Source organism: Brienomyrus brachyistius, chromosome 6 (assembly GCF_023856365.1).
Source record: "Brienomyrus brachyistius isolate T26 chromosome 6, BBRACH_0.4, whole genome shotgun sequence".
In the NCBI taxonomy this organism is placed as follows: Eukaryota; Metazoa; Chordata; class Actinopteri; order Osteoglossiformes; family Mormyridae; genus Brienomyrus; species Brienomyrus brachyistius.
In genome coordinates, this window is record NC_064538.1 from 15,039,607 (window position 1) to 15,065,255 (window position 25,649).

The 25,649-nt window shown below is 42.6% G+C and overlaps 2 protein-coding genes across 5 annotated transcripts; both read left to right on the forward strand.

Moving 5' to 3' along the window:
* Positions 1-996: 996 nt before the first annotated feature.
* Positions 997-11,881, forward strand: ifrd2 (interferon-related developmental regulator 2). 2 transcript variants are annotated; one of them, XM_049016599.1, is made up of 13 exons: positions 997-1,471; positions 3,174-3,236; positions 6,716-6,832; positions 6,914-6,998; positions 7,218-7,342; positions 7,431-7,588; positions 7,669-7,722; positions 7,814-7,992; positions 8,153-8,261; positions 8,386-8,520; positions 9,592-9,720; positions 10,736-10,828; positions 10,996-11,881. In XM_049016599.1, exons 1-13 carry the CDS (start codon positions 1,432-1,434, stop codon positions 11,074-11,076), a joined length of 1,368 nt encoding a protein of 455 aa, XP_048872556.1. In that variant the 5' UTR covers positions 997-1,431; the 3' UTR covers positions 11,077-11,881. The 2 variants fall into 2 exon arrangements, with proteins under 2 accessions (XP_048872556.1, XP_048872557.1); XM_049016600.1 differs by lacking the exon at positions 3,174-3,236.
* Positions 11,882-14,244: 2,363 nt separating this feature from the next.
* On the forward strand, positions 14,245-25,355 carry zgc:136971 (S9 family peptidase). 3 transcript variants are annotated; one of them, XR_007398457.1, is made up of 22 exons: positions 14,245-14,334; positions 14,868-14,997; positions 15,179-15,305; positions 15,692-15,779; positions 16,445-16,520; positions 16,677-16,834; positions 17,012-17,152; positions 17,326-17,417; positions 17,499-17,536; positions 17,628-17,749; positions 18,167-18,227; positions 18,374-18,468; positions 18,580-18,631; positions 18,744-18,835; positions 19,072-19,210; positions 20,138-20,221; positions 20,417-20,497; positions 20,668-20,756; positions 21,101-21,294; positions 21,397-21,499; positions 24,476-24,577; positions 24,665-25,355. XR_007398457.1 is itself a non-coding variant. In XM_049016597.1 (22 exons), exons 1-22 carry the CDS (start codon positions 14,323-14,325, stop codon positions 24,771-24,773), a joined length of 2,190 nt encoding a protein of 729 aa, XP_048872554.1. In that variant the 5' UTR covers positions 14,245-14,322; the 3' UTR covers positions 24,774-25,355. The 3 variants fall into 3 exon arrangements, 2 of the variants coding, with proteins under 2 accessions (XP_048872554.1, XP_048872555.1); XM_049016597.1 differs by having other exon boundaries at positions 24,471-24,577; XM_049016598.1 differs by having other exon boundaries at positions 17,015-17,152; positions 24,471-24,577.
* The last annotated feature ends 294 nt before the right edge of the window (positions 25,356-25,649 follow it).

Below are 25,649 nucleotides of genomic sequence, written 5' to 3' on the forward strand. Positions count from 1 at the left end.
TGTGTGTTTCCTTGCTTGTTTTCCAGCATGTGAAGGGAGCGGGGGGCAAATTCAGATTACACTTTTTCACTCGCTATTTTTTCCATCACATCCAGGCACATCAGGAAACTATTATTACAAGAAAACACATTAACACTGTTGTCTATCGTTTTATTTTTCTTCATGGAGGTGCATTTTTTAAAAAAAATAACATGGGTCTGCCCTCCTGTGGGCCCACCACCTGCAAGCGGAGCCATGGGAGTCAGGTGTAGATCGGGTGGTAGTTGAAGGCAGGAGCCTCAGTGGACTGATCGTCAGTGGCTAAAACTGGCTCCAGGTACATTGATTGTAACTTCTGGTGGGAAAGGAGCCCAAACTGGTGTGGGAGGTAGATGGATACTGATTAGATATAGTCAGGCTCACCTAAATGCATGGCTCAGACTGTGGAACCAAACTAAACAGGAGCCTAGACTCTATTCCACTCTGGCCCATGGTGAAAGGCGCCAGGCAGGGGTGGGAATACTTGTGGCCTCTTGGTTTGGTGCCAGTGCATCGGAGGATATGTGCTACTTTATTACTACAACAAATAGGCATCTTAACTTGGTTAGCCGTGTGACATGTTTTTGCATTACATCACTGCCAACAAATAAAGCCACCTGGTTCTTCATTGTTTGGACTAGGTCCTACTTGATATGATAATGTTATCAAAAATTAACAAAACTAACTCACTGTTAATGCCATGTAAACTTCACCACAGTGAAAAGTACAATGTGATTTTCTTCCCAAGCTCAAATTAAATCTCGTCTGGACATGGAATGTTGCCCCTGGTGAAGCCCTGCTTCCCCCTCCTGTAAATAGGTCCCTGACCATGCCTACTTAGTTATCTATACTACACAATTGTGGGCAAAGCGAAGATGCATGGACTCCACGTGTCTGGCACACCGTGGATTCACACCCAAGCCGTCAACTACAATACCCAGCAGCATCGAGAGGGCTCTAGCCGTAAGTGAAGGTGGGGAGGCCCGGATCTCTGTCTGTGCTAACCGGGGAGAAGATGGTGGAACCTGCAGTAGCAACGTGCACAATTCTCCGTCCAAAACACTTCGAAAAAGAAATACCTTCCCAGCCAGGTGTTAGGTATCGCTTACCCGGTGACAACCACAGATAATACCCGCGTTGGGCGACAGCCGGATCGGCGCCGCCGAGCACGCGCGTTTGGCGCTCGTCGGAGAAGCGTGGTTTGGCGGCCGTATAGCTGGCCGTGGTGGGGTCGCGCTTCTCACCGCCACTTATCTCCTCGTTTTGAACAGTAAAGGTAGGATCTCCTGGAAGGGGTCGTGGATTGACCGCGGTCGGAGAGCGTATTTCTGCCGCCTTCGAGAGAAGTCTGGGCGTGTGATCCGGCGCGGTCCAGCTTGGACGGAGCTGTGACCGCGGGAGGCGACCGGCAACATGCCGAGGAGCAAGAAGGGGAAACGCGGCACGAACCGTGGTGAGTTAAACCGGGACTTGTCCTGACACATACCGGGAACAGGCCCCCCAGTGGCTCTGTGTTAAGACATGCTGGTAGGATTGACTAATTAAACTAATGTGGCGGCCGAAATTGGCGTTTTCTCCGCCATGTGGTTGGGTATAGTTACCCGAAGCGAAAGCGGAGCTGCTTCCACGTTCCAGCCATGAGGATCAGTGTCGTCCGGGGAAGCGTGTTTTACCAGCGCGCCTCAAGCAAATGTGCTTCGTAAACTTTGTACAATCACCCCCAGCGGGATTTACAGTTGTGGATAAATATTGAAAGACAAGCTCATATCACTGCTTATTTTTAGGTTTCCGTTGAGCGATCGAGTTAAATTAGTCATATGCTGACATCGTCCTGGCTCGAAGCCCCCAAACCCAACTTTTTTTTAATCATATTGTCTCAAGTGTTAATGTAACGGATCCTGTAGATGGATCCCCTTATTTAAATTATATATTAATTTACATACAGTACTGGGCACTGACATGTCGTTTTATTGTCATATTCCAATAATAACCAAACTGCATGCTCCTATTTTCAGTGTCACGAGGGCAGCAGTTCCAGTTAAACCGTTGACTGGAGTCTCGATGCTTCTCCAGTGATTTCAGATCGATCATCTTTATTTAGAAAACTCCCAACACTTACAGTAATTGGTGAATAACTACGCAGTTTCATGAGCCAGAATTCATGTCATTCATTAATCAGAGTATATCGGGAGGTAGCTTGAAGGGCACCCAGGATAGTGTGGACGCCAAACTGAAATCAGCTCATTTGCACCTGAATGGGGGGGGGATGCCGCGACACAGAGGTTAAATACATTTTCTTTGCCTCCGATGACACTCCGATAACCTTTTCTCTTGAAATAACCACAGTGCCGCTTTTCCCCTGAAAATGCATCTTAATTTTTTTCCCTGGATTAAGCGCGACAGTAGCGATCCCCCAGTGTAACCAGTGTGTAAACCGTTGTTTTGGTCGTATCCAAATAAATGCAAAACTTATTCTTTAAATCATGGGTGTAAATAATCGGGGGCGGGGGGGGGGGGGAGGGGTAGTCAAAATTATGCTCTTGATCATCACTTTTCAGGTGCTTATCGTGGTCAGCGACGTGGGGATAATTTAAGCCAAGTGGTATGAATTAACAAAATACAAACTAAAAATACAAAATACTCCTATTAAGGCGATTGTAAGCCTATAACATACAGATGCCAAAGCTTATGGATGAAATCTGATTATTTGTTGTGTTATAGTGATTTGTTCCTTTTCCCTTTGCTTAAGTATTACCTGTATTGTTCTTGTCCAAAATAATATGTAGTTTTTTGTAAAATAAGCACAGATTAATAACAAAGTGAATATACCTGCCCCTGCTGTGTGAACTGAGTGGACTGAAAGGCAGGGGCACACTGTCCTTGTAGTTAAATTCATATTGGGGTACCTGTTGTCGTTAGCTAGGTGAGCTGTTTAAAACACTTTTAATTTTTTTTTAAAGTTTTCAAATTCCGCAGCCCCAAAATGTTTTACTAGTTCTGAAGTTTTTTTTCGCTGTCCCATTGGATTTATTAGTGACGGTTTACTGCAGCATTAAGTAAAAAAATTGTGAGAGAGAACTTAGATCTGTACAGGGAGAGGATAACGGTGATCTAACGATCTCTTCCTCCTCGCATTGCCCCATCGGCCATCCAAGGCTCCCTCCGACAGGAGCTCCTTCAGCTACAGCTGTCGACTAAGGCCCCTCTGCCGTATAAAGGTACTGGTATGCTAAGAACTGTCCCTGAGCACCCTGACATCTTTCTCTAATCGCAGCATGATCACTACTACCATTTATCTGTACTGATCACTACTGCTGTTTATCTGTACTGATCACTACTGCCGTTTATCTGTACCGATCACTACTGCCATTTATCTGTACCGATCACTACTGCCGTTTATCTGTACCGATCACTACTGCCGTTTATCTGTACCGATCACTACTGCCGTTTATCTGTACCGATCACTACTGCCGTTTATCTGTACCGATCACTACTGCCGTTTATCTGTACCGATCACATCTCAGTTCACCGTGGCTGGGAAGTTGATTGTGGCAGGTTTTTTTTTTTTGAGTAATTCAGTAATTTGTGTGAACTTGCTAGAAGATATAGTGTGATGCTTTAATAGGGTAAATAGTTATGTTAATCCTAGCATAAACCACATGTATAGATGCAATATATAGAAAATATACAGTTGGGTTATTAAGCAAATGGCTAAGACTCTTTACTTCCATGTATGCTCATTTCCTGTGTGATTACCTTCCCCTTCATTTTGTACGGTTCTTCTAGCCGACCACCTAGCTAAGAGCATTCTCCCTCACCTCATTATTCATCTCATCTCAAGCTGCAATGAGAACTTCAATTCATGGTTATCCAAAGTCAGTGTATTAACTAAAAGTTTGTGTAAACTAACTTTACTCTGGTCTAGAGTTGTCGCGTTTACTCAATGAAAATTCATGATTTTTTAAAAAAGTATTGCTTTTAAAATTTGCCGCCTTGGTTATTTGGCAATATGATGGATGAAGGTGCCACATAAGAGATGAAGGTCCAAGTAAGGACTGAAAGCCTCAGTCGTATGGAATCACTTCACATTAAAGGTGAATGAAAATGCAGTTGTCTTGCAAAGCAGAACTTAAATATCACAGCAGTGCGACTGCAGTGCGTCTTAAGACGACATTCAGCATTGACGGACTCACCCAGTAATAAGACTAGCCGTGTATGTGTGCCGTTTACTTTCTGGGACCAGCCTTCTCTGCCCCTGACACCGTTTTAACTTATGATATTTACTTTCTATGATTCATGTATCTAAAAGTAATTGCTGCTTAAATGGGTAGCTTCTTTGCTTAGCTGCTGCATCTCACATAATACGGGGCATAATAACCATATAGTTACTGTTTGTGAATGTTGTGAGTATGGCTGAATGATATTGGAACAAGTTCATATTGAGATATTTGAAGTTTTTCCAATATTCAGGTGTTGGAAAATAACTATAGCAAAAAAAAACTTATTTCACAAACTCTCTTGGTATATAAGTTAGTGGTCTTGCCGTGAGTTGTGCCAGCAGACAGCAGAGACTGGACAAATCGCATGCCTTTGCTCAATATTGTCTCTGTGGAATCCAAAATATTTCTAAACAATTGAGGACAAATATGTCTTTCCGTAACCAGTTCTTTTTCACTTTTCTCTTCCTCAATAATTAAAAAAAATGCCTCACAAATGCACCACATTGTATATGGTGAGTCCAACAGTATGGGTGCGAATGATTATGATTGGCTTGGAGAGTGCATGCCGAACTCATACAAAAGCAGCAACAGTAATCTTTGGACTTTTTTTAAAAAAAAACGTGTACTAGATAGTTTCATTTCTACATTATCATTAATACCGCAAAGCTTGCTGAGTTTTGTTTCCTGTGACAAAGTGTATTAGTGCAACTTATTGATGGTCTCTACTCAGGTGACTATTGCAGTCTCTGTGACAATTGGTGTTAACGTAGCACATGGAGCCGGCCTAGTATCAAGGATGACACCATGGCCCAGTGGGTAGCATGGTTCAAAAAACACAGCTTAAATGAAATATGTGTGCCTGAGTTGAGTGAGTGTATACCCTGCTATGAGCCGGTGTCCCGTCCAGGGTCGGCTGCTGCCTCTTGCTGATTACAGTTTATAATATAATATATAATTGATTACTTGGTAAATCATCATATTGATTTGTAGATTACTCAATTATTAATATTAAGGATAGTGCCAGCCCTACTCTGGTCCTGAACTGTTGATTGCAGTGATAAAAATGTTGATTTGACTGTATTTTCAGGTAGCCTGGTCTCAGCATCAAACGAATAGTAGATTAGCTTTTCTTATCCTACATTGCCAAAAGATTTTTTTGTTCTCTTTATAGCAGGCTGGTGCACATATAGACTTTCTGACTCTCACTGTGGAGGTAAAAGGCAGAACCACTTAATCAGATAAGGACGTAGTTATTCTAATTGGGTCCTTTTAATGCTGTTTTTCTACAATTGAACTTGGCAAGAATTTACTATGGGGTCCCTGGTCTGTTTTTCCATGATTATCTTCTGTGTTAGAAACGGTGATAAACCTACAAACCACAAACTGTCAGGACCAAATTCTGTAGTGGGTTTGGTACCGCAGTGTCATTCATGCATTTCTCATTGTATGCTAAATTAAGCACAGCTAAAGTGGGATATTTCTGCCTGAATTTGAGATTTACAATGAATATTGTAAAAGTCAACTAGTCTCATACCAAAGTTTGTTTTTGATCGAGATTTGTCCAGTAATTTGTCAATTACTTATTATCTGGGGGGAGCAGCTTTTAACATACATACCATGTGTAATTTGTGATGTAAAAGGCCCTTTTGAACGCATCAAACAGGCAATTTTTAATCTTGCCAGTATTTGTATCATTCGTCACTGTTTTTGAGATTTTGAGTGCTGTCATATTGTGTTAGCACTACAGCGGCTAGTCCTGTGGAGGTGTTTACCTTCTCATGAAGTTGCTTTAGGCCTTTTGACTAGCTTCGATTTACTGATTGTAATGGAAAAACAAACGATGCCATCCTGCACAGCTAGAATATGAATATGTATGTCCCCCCCACCCCCCAGAGTGAAACTCTATTGTCACACAGCATTGTGACAGATTAATACAAGGTTTCTCCATGAGGTTGTCAAGTTGTTGTGGGGGTAGGAAGCTGCTGGTATCACATTCCTGCTGGCTCAGTGTTTCCCACTGTTTTGAGGATTACTGCTCCTCAGGTCATGTGACTGCAAGCCAGTTAAAACGCTGGTGTCCTCAACACTCAGCCAAACAGGACAGCCTGTCACTTTAGCCCCATATGGTCAGCTCAAAGGTCACGGACCGAAAAAGATATGTGGCGAGTTTCAGGTCAAATGTTTCCTGTGTAGTTTGTCTCTCAAAACACAACTGCATCAAACATTTAGTTTTTTGTCTTCACTTGTCATCTGTCTGCTAATAAGTACAAGTGTCCTTTGTTTATCAGTGTTCACAGTTATATGGCTGCATGTCCCCCTGCTTCCAGACTCTTTAAAAGATATTGACGCCAGTTAGTGACTGGAGTACACAGCTGAGTCGCTCATGGCCACAGCAGCCAGGATCGCAGGCTTTTGTCCTTCATGGTCAGGTGTCAACTATTCCTTTTCCCCCTTCTCCTTACCCCTGCTTCACTCAGGGGGGCGGAACGGGGCCAAGGGTGAGTCTGGAGCCAGCGACGATGAGCAGGCCAGTGAAGTCCTGAGTCACTATAGCAGTGCCAGCGAGAGCGCCTCTGTGCTGGAGGAGGGTGCTGGTAGGTACTGGAGCTGCGCCGCATTATGTTTGGGGTCATGGGTGCCAGATGCAGGGTCAGAGCAGAGCCTGTAACCTGTAGGAGGGGAGCCGGTGGATGAACAGACTGCGCAGGAAGAGACCGAGGACAAGCTGAAGCAGTGCTTGGACAACCTGATGGACAAGAGGTGGGTGTGTTTGGAGTAACTCGAGATGGGAAGTGAATATGCTGCACCTGAAACGGCAGCCCTGTCTGTCTTGCACATTACTGGGGACATCTGTGACTCCGTGTAACGTTTGTTCTTTGGCACCGCTCGGTCTGAGCACGAGCATGTGCGCCTGTTACTCGACGGAAACATAAAGAGGCATTCCTAGACATGTTCTCGCCCATCTCTCTCCCCTTCAAGCGCAAAGACCCGTTTGATGGCACTGGAGAGCCTGAAGCAGGGCTTTTCGTCCAGGATCCTGTACGACTTCTTGCTGGAGAGGAGGCTCACACTGTCCGACTGCCTGGAGAGGAGTCTACGCAAAGGTGGGAGGGGCTGGTGTGAAACCTAAGAGAGGGGAGGCGTTTCTGGGGAGGAGGCCACGTGATGCAGCCCAACATTGTTCTCCCGCAGGAGGCGGAGAGGAGCAGGCGGCAGCCGCCACCCTGTGCGCCTTGCTGTGTGTGCAGCTGAGCACAGGCGTCGAGGGTGAGGAGGTCTTCAGAATGCTCAGGCCTGTGCTCAGCTCCACCCTGAGTGACAACTGTGCCAACGTGGCGGCCAGGCAGAGCGTGAGTACGGGCCACCTGTCGCATGTCAGAGCACGGCTGCCGTGGCCTCCCATCTCACCCCCCGGCTCTCCCCTCCACAGTGTGCCACAGCCTTGGGCGTTTGCTGTTATGTTGCAGCACCTGATAACGCCGAGGTGAGCTGGTCACCCAACTGTCCGAAACGCATCATACTGTTGAGTCATTTCTCACGACACTGACAGATTTTGAATATTTCTGGTGCCGCAGGACATTTTGAAATCCCTAAGTCACCTGGAGAGCGTGTTCACCACTTCGTACCCCAACTGCGAAGGCGCCCTGCCGACCCACAAACCGGGCATGTCGGCGCTCTTCTGTGCCGCCCTGCAGGCCTGGGCATTGCTTCTCACCCTCTGTCCGGCCTCTCATCTCAGTTCCTCACTGGACATGTAAGTGATGTTAAACTTGTGCTCACATCACACTAAATTTGTTTTGATTTTGACATCTTCCCTTGGTTTTGGAGTAGTAAAATAATCGCTCTATATTTAGCAAACTGGGGGAGCAACAGTAGCATAACGAAATTACTGATGAAGCCCCCTCCCTTCTTAGACACTTGCCTAAACTGCAGGCCTGCCTGGAGTGCAATGATGTCCACTACAGAATTGCCGTGGGGGGGACCATCGCCCTTCTGTTTCAACTGGGTCGAGAAATTGATCAGGTATATCGTCACTATATTAAACGCCACCGCATTCACAGAAGCGCCTTCTAGCCGAGCGCGGAGGCTGTCGCATGTCGCCCGTTGGTCCTTTGCTCAGATGGGGTGTGTGTTTGTTCAATAACAGGATTTCCAATATGATGACTGCGACATGCTGTGCGAATGCCTGAAAGGCCTGGCGACGGATGGGAACAAGCACCGAGCCAAGAACGACCGGCGAAAACAGCGTTCTATCTTCAGGGAGGTGCTGCAGTACATCGAGGTGGGAACATGACAGCAGGAAGCAACTGTCAGCATGCAGTAAACCCTCCTGCTATCACTGTTGACGCCTGGTTTTTTCGTAACTTGGGTACATATGAATAAAATGGTGGAAAATTGTAATCTGTATTTGGAATCAATCTTAATTCGTTGAGCACGGAGCTCTAAGCTCCATAGTTCTCATTAAGCAACATTTGGCCCTTTTCCACTGTCATCAAGAACCCGAGCCATAACGCAAAACTTGGTTCATTGTAAAATGTGTGAGCCCTCCCCGTGCTGACATGGGCCCAGGTTACTAGCAGGGCTGAAATCATGACCAAACCCAGCAGATTGCATCCTCACCATGTGATTGGTTGAAATGTACGGATATACCGGTGTTCTGTGGATGGATTATCTGAAAGAAAAAAAAGGTATATTCTGTATATTATTCATTATTAGTAGTATTGCACATTATAATATATTAATGTATTCCTTATGATTCGGATCTTGAAAATTTCCAACCTCCTACTTAAAAACGTACTATAGAATAGCTGAATGGAATGGATTTGCAATGCGAATGGTCACAAGTGAATGGTCATTCCGCTAGCTTTAGCGTTTGAGGCTAACAACGCGGCGATTTTTACAGATGTGCTGGAAAAACAGGAAATTAGCACACGGTAAATCATGATGTACACTGTGTGAACAATAAAGCTTTTCTTCGGTTTTATATCGCTGATGTTCTCCAAACCGAGCAACGTCTTCACTGAGCCGACTTTTCTGCAGTAGAAAACCGATGTGAGCTGGAACCACGCTGTAACTAGTCTGTCTTTGCAGCATGGATTGGGTATGATTAGGTTCCTGTATGGCAGTGGAAAGGTGCCAAGAGTTACAAATGACTGGGACCATGGGCGTAAATTGCGGGGGGGATGGGAAGGGTTGTAACCCCCCCGCCCAATAATCATGTTTCTCCCATAATGGGTGGAAACCTCAACCCCCAGTGTTCTAGCCAAAGTTGCGTCCTTGACTGGGACAAGAACAAATATCAGTTTGAGCATCATGAACGGTCGCAGCCCTTAACCTTCATCCTCCTCTCCAGAACGAAGATTTCAACGAGGAGAAGATTTGTTTTGGTGTGGAAGGCATCTATATTGACAGCTGGGTCCGAAGAAGAACCTATGACGCCTTTAAAGAGGTTCTGGAATCTGGAGTGAGATACCACTTACAGGTCAGGAAAGGGTTACGTGAAAATCCCGATGGCGATTGCATTGTTGGAATGCAAACACGTTTGGCTTTTCTCCAGCAAGTTACATTCCTCCAAACTCTGTGTGTGTGGTGGGGGGACTTCACTGAGCGAGTTTAATACCTTATATGATTTAAAGAGCACTACTGTATGCACAATGAATACTTTGATTTTTAGATTTATTTTATAGACAAAAGCATCTGCCATCTAGGAAATGTTACACAACAGCTATACTGAAGGTAGTACTGCTGTATTGTAATACTAATGAACACCTGCTGTGCACAACATGGATTCTCAACCACCAGTAGAATCATACAAATATAATCTATTCAGATTAGCAGGCATTCTGCTGCTTTGGGTGCAGAATAGCTGAAATCACTGCTATCTGAGTCATTTTAAGACGCTACTCGGGAAACTGAAGGAGAAGCAGCTCAGATGTTTAGTAAGGAATTGGCATTCTCATCCTCCTGCTTTTCAACTTTCTGTTGAAAACATTCAAGTGAGAGACTGTTGAGTGCTGGTTGCTATGCAACCGTTGTAACAGCAGGCCCCCTGCTCATAAATTATTCATGGACATCCCGTTCCGATGCTGAAGTTGTGGGGGGGGAATGTTCCACAGAGTCATCTGTGAACTTCTTGCATGCATATTTGCGTTTTACATGTACAAGCAATTGGCTGCATTCATTTCCACATGAATCGGCAAATCCACACCAGTGAGTGCTAACTACATGAGGTGAGCTTGTGAATGGAATGGATGGCATGGAAGGCAAGTTGTGAATCTGACTGAAATATAGGCTTATTTATTAAGGTTATTTAAAACTGTCTTGGAGCAGTCTGTAGCTCTGTCGGGTGTCTGGGTCATGGGTTTGAATCCTCTAGCTGGTAGACTAATCACACTCCCAGAAACCGCTCCAAGAACACTACGTGCTCTTTGCTCATTTGTCTGTTGGTTTAAACAAAAACATCTATTAAATGTAATCAACTGTCTTTGTGATTGCAGTATAACCAGCTTTTGAGGGACATCTTTGAATTGGGGCCACCTCTGGTACTCGATGCTTCTGTGAGAGCCAGTAGGATCTCTCGTTTTGAGAAGGTAACATTTCACATCTGTCCTGTTGCAGCATAAGTCAAACGTACTGTAAACTAAGCAAGAAGAAACTGGCCGAGAACGTTAATGTGACGGACATGAAACGTTGTGCTAAAGCTTGTTTGCAAATCGAAGTGTTCCGATGAACTTCACAGTTACATTTTTCTTCATAGCACCTATACAACTCTGCTGCATTTAAAGCAAGGACTAAACTGAGGAATAAAGTGAGGGACAAGCGGGCAGATGTGATGTGAGAAAGAAGAACTAAGCACATGCCATGCTGGCCTTGAAGACAACAGCACTTAGAAGAACAGCAAAAGAACCCTCTTCTCTTCACTTAACACAACATGCTGCTGCCAAATACCATTGACTCCACAAACAATGCAAATGTATGTGTAGTTTTAATTTTTTTTTAACATCACAGAAAAAATATCAGCTAATGGGAATTTTAAAGAAGTGTAGATCTTTATATGAGTCTCATGTACAAACACATTATATTAATCTCATGTACAAATGCATCATACAATATTAACCGTTTTTGAGTATTTTACATTCTAATTTATTGAGTGGGAGACTTTTGTAAAAGTTTCAACACACTAAGGGGACAATGAAAATGAAAATATTTTGTAATTTTTCTATGTATATTTTGTATGCTGGGTTTATGGTGCGTTCTTTACAAATATGCACACATGGACAGTACGCACACACACATATATACATATATATATTAAATATGCATTATGAAGTGCACCAAGATTCATAATTTAAGAGAGAGTGGCTGTATTTTCTAAATGTAAGTTTCTTGGTCTAGGTGACTTACAGTGCTTTGTACTCAAAGGGTAAAAATTTGACAAATCAAGAATTAAACTGTAATAAAAAAAACATTAACATTTTCTGCCTTAGGGTTTATCTGGGGTGGTGAAGGCTGTAATGGTCCCCCTAAGTTGTCTCTAAACTTTTAAAATTATGTCGGTTGCCTCATTTTATGACACTTTGATACAGAAGTTATTTACAAAGACTGTGCATAAAAGCAACTTAAATATAAAATTTGAAATACTTTTTTCGGTGTCTTCTTTAAGTGTGCTTAATTTATATATTGTTTTTGTAGAATACACTGAGTGTAATCCAGAACGTTGGACCCCTGTATCATTTTCTGTGTTGAATGCTTTGATTGTTATTGAACTAACCTAGTGAGAGACTGAATGATCTGCCAACATTATGCAGGGTTGCAAAAGTTTATCACTGTGCCGCAGACGAGATCTGTGGGCAGAGTAGAGCTTGCAGCGGCGCGTAACAATACATGCTTATAAATTATTAAATTATGTTCTTAGACCTTGTAAAGGAGCTCCCTTTTAAACTTATATTATGAATATATGTACTTATTTCTCTAATCAGATTTTTTTTTTGTTACTAACTTTTTAAACTACAACTCAATCAACTGAGTTTGTAATTCCACAGATAAGCCTGGATTATTTTAAACTATTTTTGAAGAACAGCAAGGTCTGCTGTCTGTATGCATTAGTAGCAAAGTATAAGCAATGATAACTGAAATCTCTAAACGTGGTGAAAGTATGCAACGTCTATGCCACACCAGGTGTACAACTTGTAAAAGGTTACCGTCTAATCTAAAAATGCCTGAAGCAGCTCATATAGGCAGTTACATTAACCTCTCATAGGTTGGCCAGCACTGGGTGGGGTGTCAATTTATATGGTCTGTCTGCGTTGAGAGCTCCTGGAAAGTTAATTTAAAAAAAATGCCAAATTTGAAAGCATGATGTGTGTTTTGATGGTTTCTGCTTTTGCCTGGTATTTGTTTCAAACAGACGTGGTGCATTTGTTGAGACACATCTTAGAATGTATTGGAGACTAGATCACCCTTTTCCTGGCAAAGATGCCTACCAACTCACAAGCTACTTCAGGATCACCAAGCGAATATACTACTTACCATACAGGGATAGTCAATCCACTCCACCGACACAGTATTAAGATCATGAAGCCCCCAATCAAACTCGCCGTACTATCTGATGCACCAAGCAACTGCGAAGAGAATGCTTCCCTTACATTAGTAATATAACCTTAAATTACCGATTTGGTGTATTTTGTGTGAGGTATAAAATATTAAATGAGGTGTTATTTATATAAGTAAAAACTTAAGAAATTCGAAATAAGATGTAACTAGGGTGACTGAAACGGTAAATTGAAACAATCCTGATATTTGAGTCTTAATAATGTCACATGTTTACGTGACCCGACATTTACTTCCGATTTGCCTGACTTCGTAACCTGTACGTTACCTCATGAGTGTTTTTGGTTACAGTGGATTCTAGGGTGTTTTTGTTTTGTATGTGTACGTTAAAACACACCCCGATTCCTGTTTTAACAGGGTAGCCAACTTTGGTCAGCTGACTGGCGTGAGATTTTCAGTTTGAGAAAAGTCTGCACACACATACACGCATATTTATATATTTGTTACAGTTTTACTACCCTAAGCTTATAAACAGTATGTAGTGTTTGCAAACTACCCCAACGCTTTTGATGAAACTAATTTTAGCTTTATAATAGAACAATATAGATTTGCCGTAAGATTTTGCGTGAGCGTGAATCTGAACGCATGTCACGCCAGCCGCGTGCGGGTTGGCAGCCCTTAATGTGTTTTGCGGAGTTTGATTATTTCATGAACAATTTTACATCAGTGACTAGACCCCACTCATCTTTCCGAAGCATTCAATCTCAAGTAAAACATAATGTGTTATTTTATCCTCAGCTTGCAGGGGTCTGGCCTCCAAGATTGTGCTATAACCAGGGACTGACTGCATAGAGAAAAAATATGTGTACGACTCATCTTCATAAGGAAATCTGTCTGCCACGACAGACCATCCAGTCCAAGTAACCGTAATTTTATATGAACATTTACGTTTTGAGTGATTCAGTATTCAGCTTTGGCATTACGTTTGTATTGGAATTCTGTTGGAATTGTATGTGTAACGTAAGACGGACCAAATTTTCTTCAAATCAGTCACTCATTTGAGTTCTAACATAACAGTAATAATCAACCACGTGTGAATGAACGCGGTTTATTTATTCAGCCATTTATTTAACTTGGAAAATTCTGGTTATATTTTTTGCTCACCCCTGTTGTGGATGAAAGTGCACTTACTGTTATAATGTGCGTTCTGCGTTTACGATCACAATTAATACGCTGATTAACAAACCGTTTAGTTTTCTTAAAGTCTGACTTCTTTAAAATAGATATCTAAGTAATTTTTCAGCATCCGGATTGTTTTGAAATGCCATCTCTGGACAACAGTAAGTTCAATAAGTTTCCAATCTCATCAACGTGCAGTAAAGCAGATAAACTGCGCAGGATTCGTATTACAAGGTAGCCAGCAGTCGATAACTTGGGTAAGACGATAAACTAGGTCATAGACTAGGGTTAGTTACGCTACACCCCCCTCCCAATTTCCGCCCTTTTAAGATGGTATAGTCCAACTTTCTGCAGTATGGAGTCCATGGTAAAATCGCTCAGGTTCCCCAGGAATTTCATTCAAGATTCTTTATATTATTGCTTGTTTTAACAGAAACCAGTGCTTAAATAGCTGTACCGTGTCATAGCATCAGAAACTGGTCGCAGATGCTTGTAACATACATTTAGCGTCAGGCTTTTTTCCCCACCCAGTAACAGGAAGCTAGCCTGCCTCTAAATACATTTAGTGCTCTGTATGCCAGTAGTATGTTAAATGCTTGCTGTACTCTTGTGCATTCTAGTACACTAAACGTGTTTCCAACTACATAATTCTTTGTATGTTTCGTAGATACGCCTTTTCGAAAGTGTGCATGCATGTTTAAATTTTCGTCCATTCCGAACTGTAGCAAACAGCTTTATTAAAACACCATGTACATTATACATAATGCATACTTGGTGGTTTCAGAAGATCGCATTGCTTTCCAAAACGAATCCTGCTAATAAATTAATCTTACGTGCATACTAAGAGACACATTTTAAATGGTAACTTGCTAATAAAGATTATTTGTGTGTTTCATTCAGGTGCAAACGGAACCAGAATCTATTTCTGCGGTGTTCAGAAAGTACAGCCAGTTTCCCACCCCCGTGTCAGTCACCGTAAGCCCAGAAATACTGGAGTCTCGAGGAGAAAGACACATCAACCTATTTACTGGTATATAACCAGTCATCTAATGTTCAGCAGTTGGCAACTTTTTCGTGTGTTTGTTTTTGACATGACGAATTTCACCGGCATAATATTGGATCACTCCTTTGTTTACTACGCGATGTTGCCTTAAATTAGGAAGCGGATGGTAGTCGGGGGGATCGTTATAGTCCCTGGGTTTCTGTTTCAGAATGGAGCCAGAACGACACGGCGAGAGGAACGAGACTCCGGTTCAGTAAGCAGTATACCGTGATATGCAGCGGGAGGACCGTGGTTAGGGCGCTGCCTCCCGGCCACTGCAGCCACCTGCAGGGAGAGTAAGACACTGGAGCCGTTCCAGTTCCATAGACTAACAGTGCTGCATGCTTTCCTGCGATATATTTACTGAAACGAAATTGTTGCTTATTGAGGCAACACCAGTGCTGTTTCTGGTACCCAGTGAACGGATATGGCCTAAATTGAGCCCCTGTTGATATGTTAACTATTTCAGTTACGGATTTCGTGTGGGTGTTTGAATATACATATGACCTTTCCATTACTTGAAAATCCTTAAATGTTTAACAAACTTGAATATTTATTCCGGTCATGAATTTTTAAGAAACGACCCACTGAGAAGGTAAATTAAATGTAAATAAAATGTCAGCATAATAGAACGATTTATTGTTGAAGTCAAAGTCATAGCTGTCATCTCTCCGCTCTTCAGATTGCTGACCAGATGTTCTCCATCCGGGTCTCTGAAGGCTGTTATCAGAGACACCAGCTGTCATGGTGTGGGACACCAGTTCCTTGAGGTGAGATTACTGATACAAAAAAAATGTTTCCACATTATATTTTTTCTTTTTTTAAGCGGTGAAGTTAAGGTTGGGATGGTCATTAAAGGATTGGGCAGGTGTGTGTGAATAAAACAATGAAAGATTTCTTTTTAAACATTACATTAATTCTTAATATTTAACATTCTTCCAGCAGCAGTAGCTTGGTGTGGTCAGTGATACAGTTTGTTTCTGAGTACTTAACTTTTTTTGCAAGATGTAAGCCTTTCTATGATCACTCTGGTAACAGTAAATGAGGTGGGAAGTTAAGGTCCATAAAGTACAAAGTCCGAGATTTTGTTTGAACCAACCAGTTGAGTACTCTGTGTCTGATACTTTACATTCAAGTAGGTGGTTGAAACAAAATCTTGGTCAGCATTTGTACGTCATGGACCTGAACTTTCCAACTCTGCTGTAGATATTGTGAACAGTAACTCCATAGAAACACTCTCACGAGGCCCGTGATGCTTTACACTGCACACTCCGTATCACACCTCGATTTCAGCTGCTGATGATCGTTACACACAGCTGAGGCCTCCTTGTTCCTCCTTTGCCTCGACCTTTCACCTTGGCTGATGGCATACTTGCGTGACACAATAGTGAGACTTCTCCCTTTAGAGTACTCTACTTCTTTTTTTCTTTTACAGATATGGAGCAAGAATGGACTGATTAAAAGCCTTGACCTCACTTCTTTAAACAAACACGGACAAGTATACTGTGATGGTACAAACGTGCTTAAGGATACCTGGCATTATGCTGTTGTTCATCCATCATCCATCTTTCAAACCATTCATCCAATACATTGTTATTATAATCGACATTATTATTTTTTTAAATAATTGCATGGCTGTTTTCATTCCTCGTGCTGTTGTGTTTCAGCACACTTTGGCTGTCTGGCCTGGTCTCCATGTGAGGGCAGAGTGCTGTATGTGGCAGAGAAGAAGCAGGTCAACCCATCTTTCGTTAGTGAAGCTAGCCGAGTATCGCATGACAATGTTGGTGCGGGACCCTCTGGGGAAGAGGTGACAGGTGGGAAGGTAATTGCACTGATACGTTAATATTGGCGGTTAATTTAGGGCGACGTACTCTCCGTACTGTAATACCATGCCTCTCTGATGTCCTTGAGAAGTTGTTTGTTAAGGAATGTTTCCAGTGATTTTTTTTCATTGCATGTTTTCTCTTTCTCATCCTCTTCCTCGTCTGTGTCTGACTAGCAGGAGGACCGCAGTGTCTATCAGGAGGACTGGGGCGAGGGCCTGGCCAGTAAGAGAACTCCTGTGCTTTGTGTGGCAGATATAGATAAGGGCACTGTGCTCCTTCCACAGGGCACTCCAGCACAGGTGTCTCCGGGACAGGTGAGCAATGATGTATCCCGCGTGCTCACTTGAGCAATTACATTGTTTTTTTTATATATTAGTAAGACAATCATTAAAGGTGAAATGGTCTATAAAACTGGACCAGGGTGGTAGTATCTCCCTGCTGTACTTTAAATTTAAGTATGTGGATCACGGTGTCCTTCCATCTGTAGGCACTCTGGGCACCAGGGGGAGAAGGTGTGCTGTTTGTGGGCTGGTGGCACACGCCATTCCGCCTGGGCCTGAGATTCTGCTCTAACAGGAGGCAAGAGGCAGTCTTTTAATAACCGATCGCTGGACCTGCCATGTGCTGCTCACTCCAGGCAATAACATATTTTAATTTCAGGTCTGCCTTGTTTCACCTTGATTTTGAAGGCAACTGCGGTGAGTACTTTTGGGGTTTAAATGATGTGTATAAATGCTGTACTTTCTGTCAGCGGGTGTGATCCTCTCTCTGTACACCTCCTGGCGGTAGAGTGCCTGTCATCCGACTCCAGCGCCATCTCATCACCACGTCTCAGCCCTGATGGACAGTACATTGTCTACCTGCAGGGTCAAGTGTTTGGACCCCACAACCAATGCCTCAGCCTGCAGCTGGTACGTTCAGCCAAACTCTGATAGAGAAACTCACAGCCTTGACATCACTATGTGGGGGGTGGTTGTCAGTGGGGACATGGAGGCCACTTGTGAACTGATTAGCGAGGTGTCTGTGCAGATTTTTGCTTTTCTGCCACCAATGCCGTGGGTAATTTTGGTCATTATTGCAAGTGCAATTATTAAACAGGATTAATCACTGACTTTAATATCATGCATTTATTGAATAAAAACAGTGGACAAGACAAAATGGGAGCATCCTCATGTATCTAAATGTATGCGCAATAATTGTTTTATCTTGATTTTGTTTTGAAAATCATAGGAAGCCAAAATCTTAATTGAAATTAAAATTGGATTTAGTGCCCATCCGTAGTTGTCTGAATGTAGAGCTAATTACGTTATTTTTTTTTTTGTTTGCAGTATGACTGGGTGAGGAAGAAGATCACTCTGCTGGTGGATGTAGTTAAGAGACCCTTGGGAGGTAGGGATCTTGCAGGACACGGAGCCTCACAGTGTACAGTTAACATCACTAATTTAATTGTCACATTCGTTTTGAAAAGGTGTCAGTCTGAGTGAGTGATTGTGCCTCATGGAGGTTCCAAGATTAGGGGTCTCCCCGTGTCACAGGGGAGTTCGCTGGAATATACGAAGCCTTGCCAGCCTGCTGTTGGTCCTCTGACAGCCAGAGGGTGCTGTTTAGTAGCCCCAGGAGGAACTGGAAGGTACACTGCTGGACTTCAAAGGACTTTTGTTTTGATATCTTAACTTCTTTAATTTAGTCACACTAAGAAAATGCTAATTAATTTGGGTTTTTCTGCCTCGATTTTCCATAGGAGCTCTTTGTGGTGGACGTCGGCACGAAGAGAGTGATGCGTCTTATCGACAGTGAGTACTTCTTATCGGTGGCACCTTTGAGGTCTTCCTTGGACTGGGACACATTTTCAGGTCAGCATGTTAGTACACTGCTTTGCCCAAAGCTGTTTCCTTGTTGTTCCAGCAAATGAGGAGTTTGGCAGTTGGAAGCTGCTGGCCAATGAGAGGGATCTTATGGTAGTCAGCTGCTCAGGGCCCAATTTCCCACCATGCCTGGTGAGTATCAACATCTGTGTGGACATAAATGTTTACTTCATGGACGTGTTTATGAATATTTATCAATATAATTCATGCTTTTTTGTGAAAAGCCATTATATCAATAAATCAAATCGCACTAATTACATACACAGTATGGGGGCGTTTCAGTTATTCTGTATAATACAGAATACACTGTATAATAATTATATTCTACTCTAATTTGCGCGTGACCCCTGAACAATGGTCTCTGTTAGAATGCAGGATTCCTGCCACCTCCAGGGGGAGAAGCAGCCATTTCCTGGACTCCCCTGGAAGACCCCTGTGAGATCTCAGACCTGGAGTGGAGGGTCCTGAACATCACGCCTACACAGCAAGAGGAGAATGCCCAGTATGGTGAGTGTGCTATACCAGTTAGGTCAGTACACGTTTTTCCAAAGTCTGTTGGGTGATTTGCACTTGGGCATATATCAGTGGCTGGCTTATAATGCTTAATGAACATGTAAAGAATATGCCTTAACAACACAGAAACAGATTTTTGCCATTGAATGCCATAGAGTGCAGTTAAGAGCTGTAGAGTGCTGTGCCTCAACCGAGCCTGTAAAGTGAAGAATAGCAGGTGTCTAACAGCACAGGTGTCGGTCGATGTTAAGCTCTCTGACGGTGGCATCTGTGTGGGGGGAGAGCTGATCAGGCGTTTGAGATTGGCAGAAAAATGGAAAGTTTGAAAACATTCATTTTAGACATGGTTATGAAAGTTATCGCGCCCTCATCAAATCAGAGAAGCGTTTAGCTTAAACTAGAAATCATGATTGTCCAGTAGGAATGCTCCTTACCTAAACTCTTATTGTACGATTATGACATCTAGCTTAAGTTATCCCAGCTAACTGAGAAATCCTGCTTCATGGAAACACCCCCCAGGATTGAAGTGTCAGCATTGATGCTCATTACAGCTAACCAGTCATTCTTTCTGGGATATATTTAAGCATAGTCAGTCTAGACCAGTGTTTCCCAACTTGGTCCTTGGGAACTCCCAGACAGTCTACGCTTTTGCTCCCTCATAGCTCCCAGTGGGTAAGTTTGATGTAAAGCATTACTGACTAGCAATGTCACGAAATGCACAGTGATATGCTTTCTACCTTTGAGACCAGTCTGAATGCTCACGTGCCAGTCATGCAGCAGAAACCTGGACTTTCTGACAGGGAGCAGAAACTGACTGTGGGTCCCTGAGGACTGGGCTGGGAAACCCTGTTCTAGAGTTGCAGGTTCATTGTGACCAACCAGTAGATCTTTCTTACCCGGTGTCTCCATTCCATTGTTTAGCTGGCCTGGACTTTGATGCCTTGTTGATTAAACCCAGGGGACTCAGAGCTGCAGTGAAGATTCCTCTGGCTGTATTTGCCCATGGTGAGAGACACCCCAATGTTTGAACCACAACATCCTATCCATGAACAGTATCTACTAATTCAATCTACAATCTTTTTTATCTTAAGTCTGCAGTGTATGTGAAAAGAGTTCCATATGGACATCTGTGTTGAGCATGTGTGTGGTATTGGGATCTGGTGCAGTTCGTCTGACCTCATGCTCGGCCCTGTCCCACAGGAGGACCACACTCCCATTTCTGTGCTGAATGGAATGTGTTCACATCAGCACTGGCCAGGGTGGGCTTTGCTGTGCTAATGGGTAAGATGTTCTGTTGTTGTCGTTTGGGTTGTAAGAAGGAGACCAGAGCACTGACACCGATCATAGTATGGGAGCACAAGAAGGGGAGGCCAATAACTGATATTCAACAAATCCCATGTGAAACAAGTACCCATGTGAACAGCCCTGCTAATTTTATCACGGTTTTCCAGTGAACTACCGTGGATCTACTGGCTTTGGGCAAGACAGCATCCTTTCTCTCATTGGGAATGTTGGAAGTCAGGATGTCAAAGACATGCAGGTACAGTGCGCATCAAAAAACATTAGAAGACACTTTACTTAAGGCCAGGGTTTCGTAATTTTAATATACATTCATAACAAATAATAATGAATTCATTAAGCATGGCCATAAATATTTATCAAAAGGCATAACGCATTACAGACATGCGTGTTATGCATTACGAATACTTTTTGAAACTCTCATCTCTAATGCACCGTAGATATATTCATAATGCATTATAAAGTATTACTGAAAATTTCCTCGAACTAATACTTTGATTCGACCATGCTTGGCGTTTTTATGTTCATTGTAAATTTGGAAAGCACCAGAAAAGCTTTGAGGACGCTTGTTCCCCTGTGTCCCAGAGGGCCGTTCTGACCGCTCTGCAGAGTGACCGCACCCTAGACCCCAAGCGAGTCGCGGTCATGGGCGGCTCCCACGGCGGCTTCCTGGCCTGCCACTTAATCGGCCAGTACCCTGAATTCTACCGAGCATGTGCCACCAGGAACCCCGTGATCAATGCCGCCACGCTATTGGGAACCAGTGACATTGTTGACTGGTGAGTCTCAACCCAGACATGTTCTGAAGTTGCTGAAGTTGAAATGTCCTCCCTGTTCACCATGGCTGCCGCTTGTTGGACTGTCATCTCTGTGTGAGACAGGCGGTACGGTGTGCTGGGGCTGCAGTATTCATTTGACCGGCTGCCCAATCCAGACGACCTGGCCGCCATGCTTCAGTGCTCCCCCATTGTACACGCCGCTCAGGTAAACACGCACCTATCCGGTCCTCAGGGACCCACAGACAGTCCATGTTACCGGGAGCTGGGAGGGAGCAAAAATGTGGGCTGTCTGGCAGGAAGCTCGGTGGGAGCAGAAACATGGACTGGGGTCAGGAAACACTGCTATAGATGATGGCAGTTGCAAAACAGTTAGAAGCTTAGAAATGTCAGCAAGGTATAACACTTAGCGAAATAAATAAGAAATGTTTGTGTAGTTTGCACAGTACAGGTGTGGGTAGCTGAGGCCAACCTGCACCTTGCTAGAGAACGAGCTGAATGACTGTAAGGCAGTGCAGCCCCATTCTGTTCCCTTCGGGTCGTTATTGCCGGATATGCATCATGTCGGTGGGACTGTCTCCTTTTATTAATGTTTATTTAGATTTTTCCATTTGTGCGTGTGTGCTAGTACGCTGCTTCTACTATGCAGAACATTATAAAGTCAGGTGATTGTGGAGACAAATGAATGTAACATAGATTGTGCTTACCATGGTAACGTTTGCTTTATATTTGAAATGAATTTTTCCAGGTGTAATATCTTTTAACTATTGGAGGTCATGCAGTTTTTAATCAAGACCTTCGAGGTCCACAGGCAGAGATACACACCAATTATGTTTGCGTTTCAAGCCTTTTCTCTGTGTGTGCTATATATTAATATTTACGTAAAGGGCTGATTTCAGCTTAAAGAGGCATTGGTTCATCATTTTGAGTTGATAGCAACTCAGTGAATATACTGTGGTATTACTGTAACCCTATTTGCATGTGCATTTCATGTTTATGGTTATTGGCGGTGAATGGTCACAGTGCAGATAGATAGATAGATAGATAAAACTTTATTAATCCCTCGGGTAGATTCCTCTGGGAAATTCAGTTATTGATGAATGTGTAAAAATACATAATCTGAAAATTAAATGGTATGTATTGTTCCACACAGTCCATTGCTTGAACCACATGTTTATCTCATTTAATATTTTAGTTTATTTATTCCATAGCAATATCAATGGGCAAATATTAATGAATATCTATAGACATACAGGTTATGTATGTAATAGGGCTCAAAATGCAAAAATGATCGGTGTTCATCTCCGTGTGCTGGACATCAAAAGTCTGTGATTAAAAGTCACCTGGCTTGCTTTTGTAGAGAGATATTACAGCTGGAATAGTGAATTTCAGATATAACACTACTGTGGCATGTAAGTTCACGGTATGTTTAGATGTGAGAGAGAAATGTGGAAATGTCGATTCTGTCCAAAATGGGCTGAAAAGCAATATTTCCATGGTTGGGACCAGTAACTGGAAATGACGGAGAAACCTGTTATGCTGTTTGCTGTCATTCTAGCTGGGCACACTGGCTGTTAAGATTATGTGTAGCCCAGTCTATAAATGAATTTTTTCCCATATTCTCCCGGAACTGTGCCGGAGTGCAATTTCAACTGTCGAGATGCGAGTATGTACTGTCCTGGTACTGGTAGCTATGCTGCTATCTCACTTATTATGTGTAATATTATGTTGTATTTATGATTCTGTAAGATTGACATTCTAAGAGTAAACAAGAAAAATCTTCAGGTTCAGGATTATAAGGATATGAAGGATACAACTATCAACAGATGACTCATTGTCTAACTAAGACTCTTAGTTGGGTGGTCCTTAAGTATGCATCAAAAATAAAACTGGAGGATTCCCTACTTCTCACCCTCTAATACTGTCATGGGCAACAAAAGAAGTATTTCTGCAAAGTTTGAGTGATATTGGTGCCTATTTAGGGGTCGCTCAAGCAGGACAAAGTTATTGTTAATACCGAAATTCTAAGTAAAGGTGAAATATTTCAAATGTTATTTTTACTTGTTTTTACATAACACTACAACAGTTGTTTGTGTTGAAACCACTGAATATGAAACAGTGCTCACAAATAGTGAATTTGTTGTCAGTTACTGACAATTTGTCAAAATTAGTGAAAATTACAGCTCTTAATAACGTCATTCACTTTCCATTCCACCAACTGTTTCCAATCAACTGAACGCAGTATTTCTAAAGACAACCGAAACAAACTTGAAAACACTAACCATCTGTAAGCATTGCAGGAAAATAATGCCATACACAGCGGCGAACGCTACTACTGTGCAAAGCTATTTGCAGCGTCATCAGAGCTCTTTACTGAAATCCACTGCACCCGTGAAGAAAACACTGCAAAGAATGTTTTACTGTTTGTTCTAAAATGAATAAATAAGTAAAAGATACTTGATCATAGCTACACAAAGCAAGTTATACCAATGCGATGTGCCATGAGCGAGATTCACACTTAACTTAAAATCTTCAATTTTCAAGGTATTTGAGCAACCGCTAAATCTGTTCAAAAATTGTCCAGTACATTTTGTAAAACATTTTCTGATATCAAAGAGCAAAACCTTGGGGTGAGAGCAAGAAATTTCAGAAGTAGATTTTTAAGGACGACCCAGCTCAGAGTGGTATAAAAAATCCTGAAAGTGTCATTACAAATGTCTTAAAAAGCAGTAAATCCAGTGTTCTGATACCTGCGTAAGTCCTGCCAGAATGACACCATACTAGTATCGCAGCAGTAGCCCGTAAAACAGCTCAATATCTCTTCACCTGTTGTGTCTTTTCACTTCACTGATGGCAGAGTCGTTTTTGTTCCTGTCTGTTGCATTTGTCAAACCAGTCTGCACTCACATATATCTAAGACCCTCTTCCTTCCCTTCTGCTTGTCACATGGTTCTCAGTTGTCCTTATTTTGCAACAACACAACCTTCAGACAGTGCTAAATGTAGCTCATTGTGCTATTAAGATAGCGTAGTAAGGCTAATGTCCTCTATGCAGTGGAGTAGAGGATGAGCTGAGGCTGACTAGCTGTTGTCTGACTCTGTTTGTCTCTGGCTGTCTGGGAAAAGTTCAGTTTATTCATTTTGATTGAGTTTAATATTTTTCTGTTGAATTTTTGGCAGATTAGGACCCCAGTACTGCTGATGTTGGGAGGAAAGGATAAGAGGGTGTCCCCTCACCAAGGGCTGGAACTGTACCGAGCACTGAAGGGCAGGGGCTCGCCGGTCAGGTCAGATGTCATTTCCGTCAGCATTTTCCTGTCCTCAGGCTTTTCGGCTGTCCATCGTCCAGTGATGGATTCTCCTTTTGCCTGCAGGTTGCTGTGGTTTACTGAGGATGGCCACTCTCTGTCCCGTGTAGACACCCAGCTCGACTGCTTCCTCAACACAGCTCTCTGGTTCCTACAGCACCTGGATCTGCTCTGAGTTGCCCCGAAATGTGGTCAATAACATGTTCCCTGGACCTTAACTGACCCTTATGCTGGCCTGGTCAGTCACTTGCTCAATCTGTTGGCTAATTCTCCACCAAGGCCTCCACCGCTGTGACTTGACAGAGCTTGGCTAACTGTGCCAACTGCTTAACTAGTACTTATGCCCTTTACTGTCCGTCGCCCCCGGGGAATACTGCCCAAAAGAATTGAGTTTACTTTCACTAACTACTCCTCCGTCTCTCTCTTCCTCATTAATGTATAGTGAGGTTTGAGGTTGCACTTAGTGGGTGGATGAGATTCGCAGTTAGTGCGTAATAGTGCCATGCAGAAATGAAAATTTCCATGAAATATATAATTTTTGAATTATAGTACATATTACACTTGCAAGACACTGCCACAGTTGGTCTTACCGCTCCGCACGTTAATGGCCGTGACCAAGTACAGGGCCCACAGATGAATAGTTTGCCAAGCGTCTCCTTTTTCAACCTGCTGCTTCATTTTATTTTGTATGGAGTTTGAAGCGTTTATTAATAGCAATGTGAGATGGTCCAAAAAATAAAGGAGTTACTGTTCATCACTCTGTGTATTTCTAGTAGTATGTTGATTACATTTAGTATTTTATTTATATATAATACATACATACATACATACATTTGAGGACAAAATTATTAGCCCCCCTATGAAAATCTCATTGTTTTAAAAGCATTTCCCAAGTACTGTTAAATAGAGCAAATAATATTTAACACGGCTTTTTTTAGACATCTGTTTTATTTTGGATGCTTACATTATTTTACTTTTCACACAGAAATTAAAATATTCCACAGAAACCAAAAACTACCATGGTCAAAATTATTAGCCCTCCGGATATTAA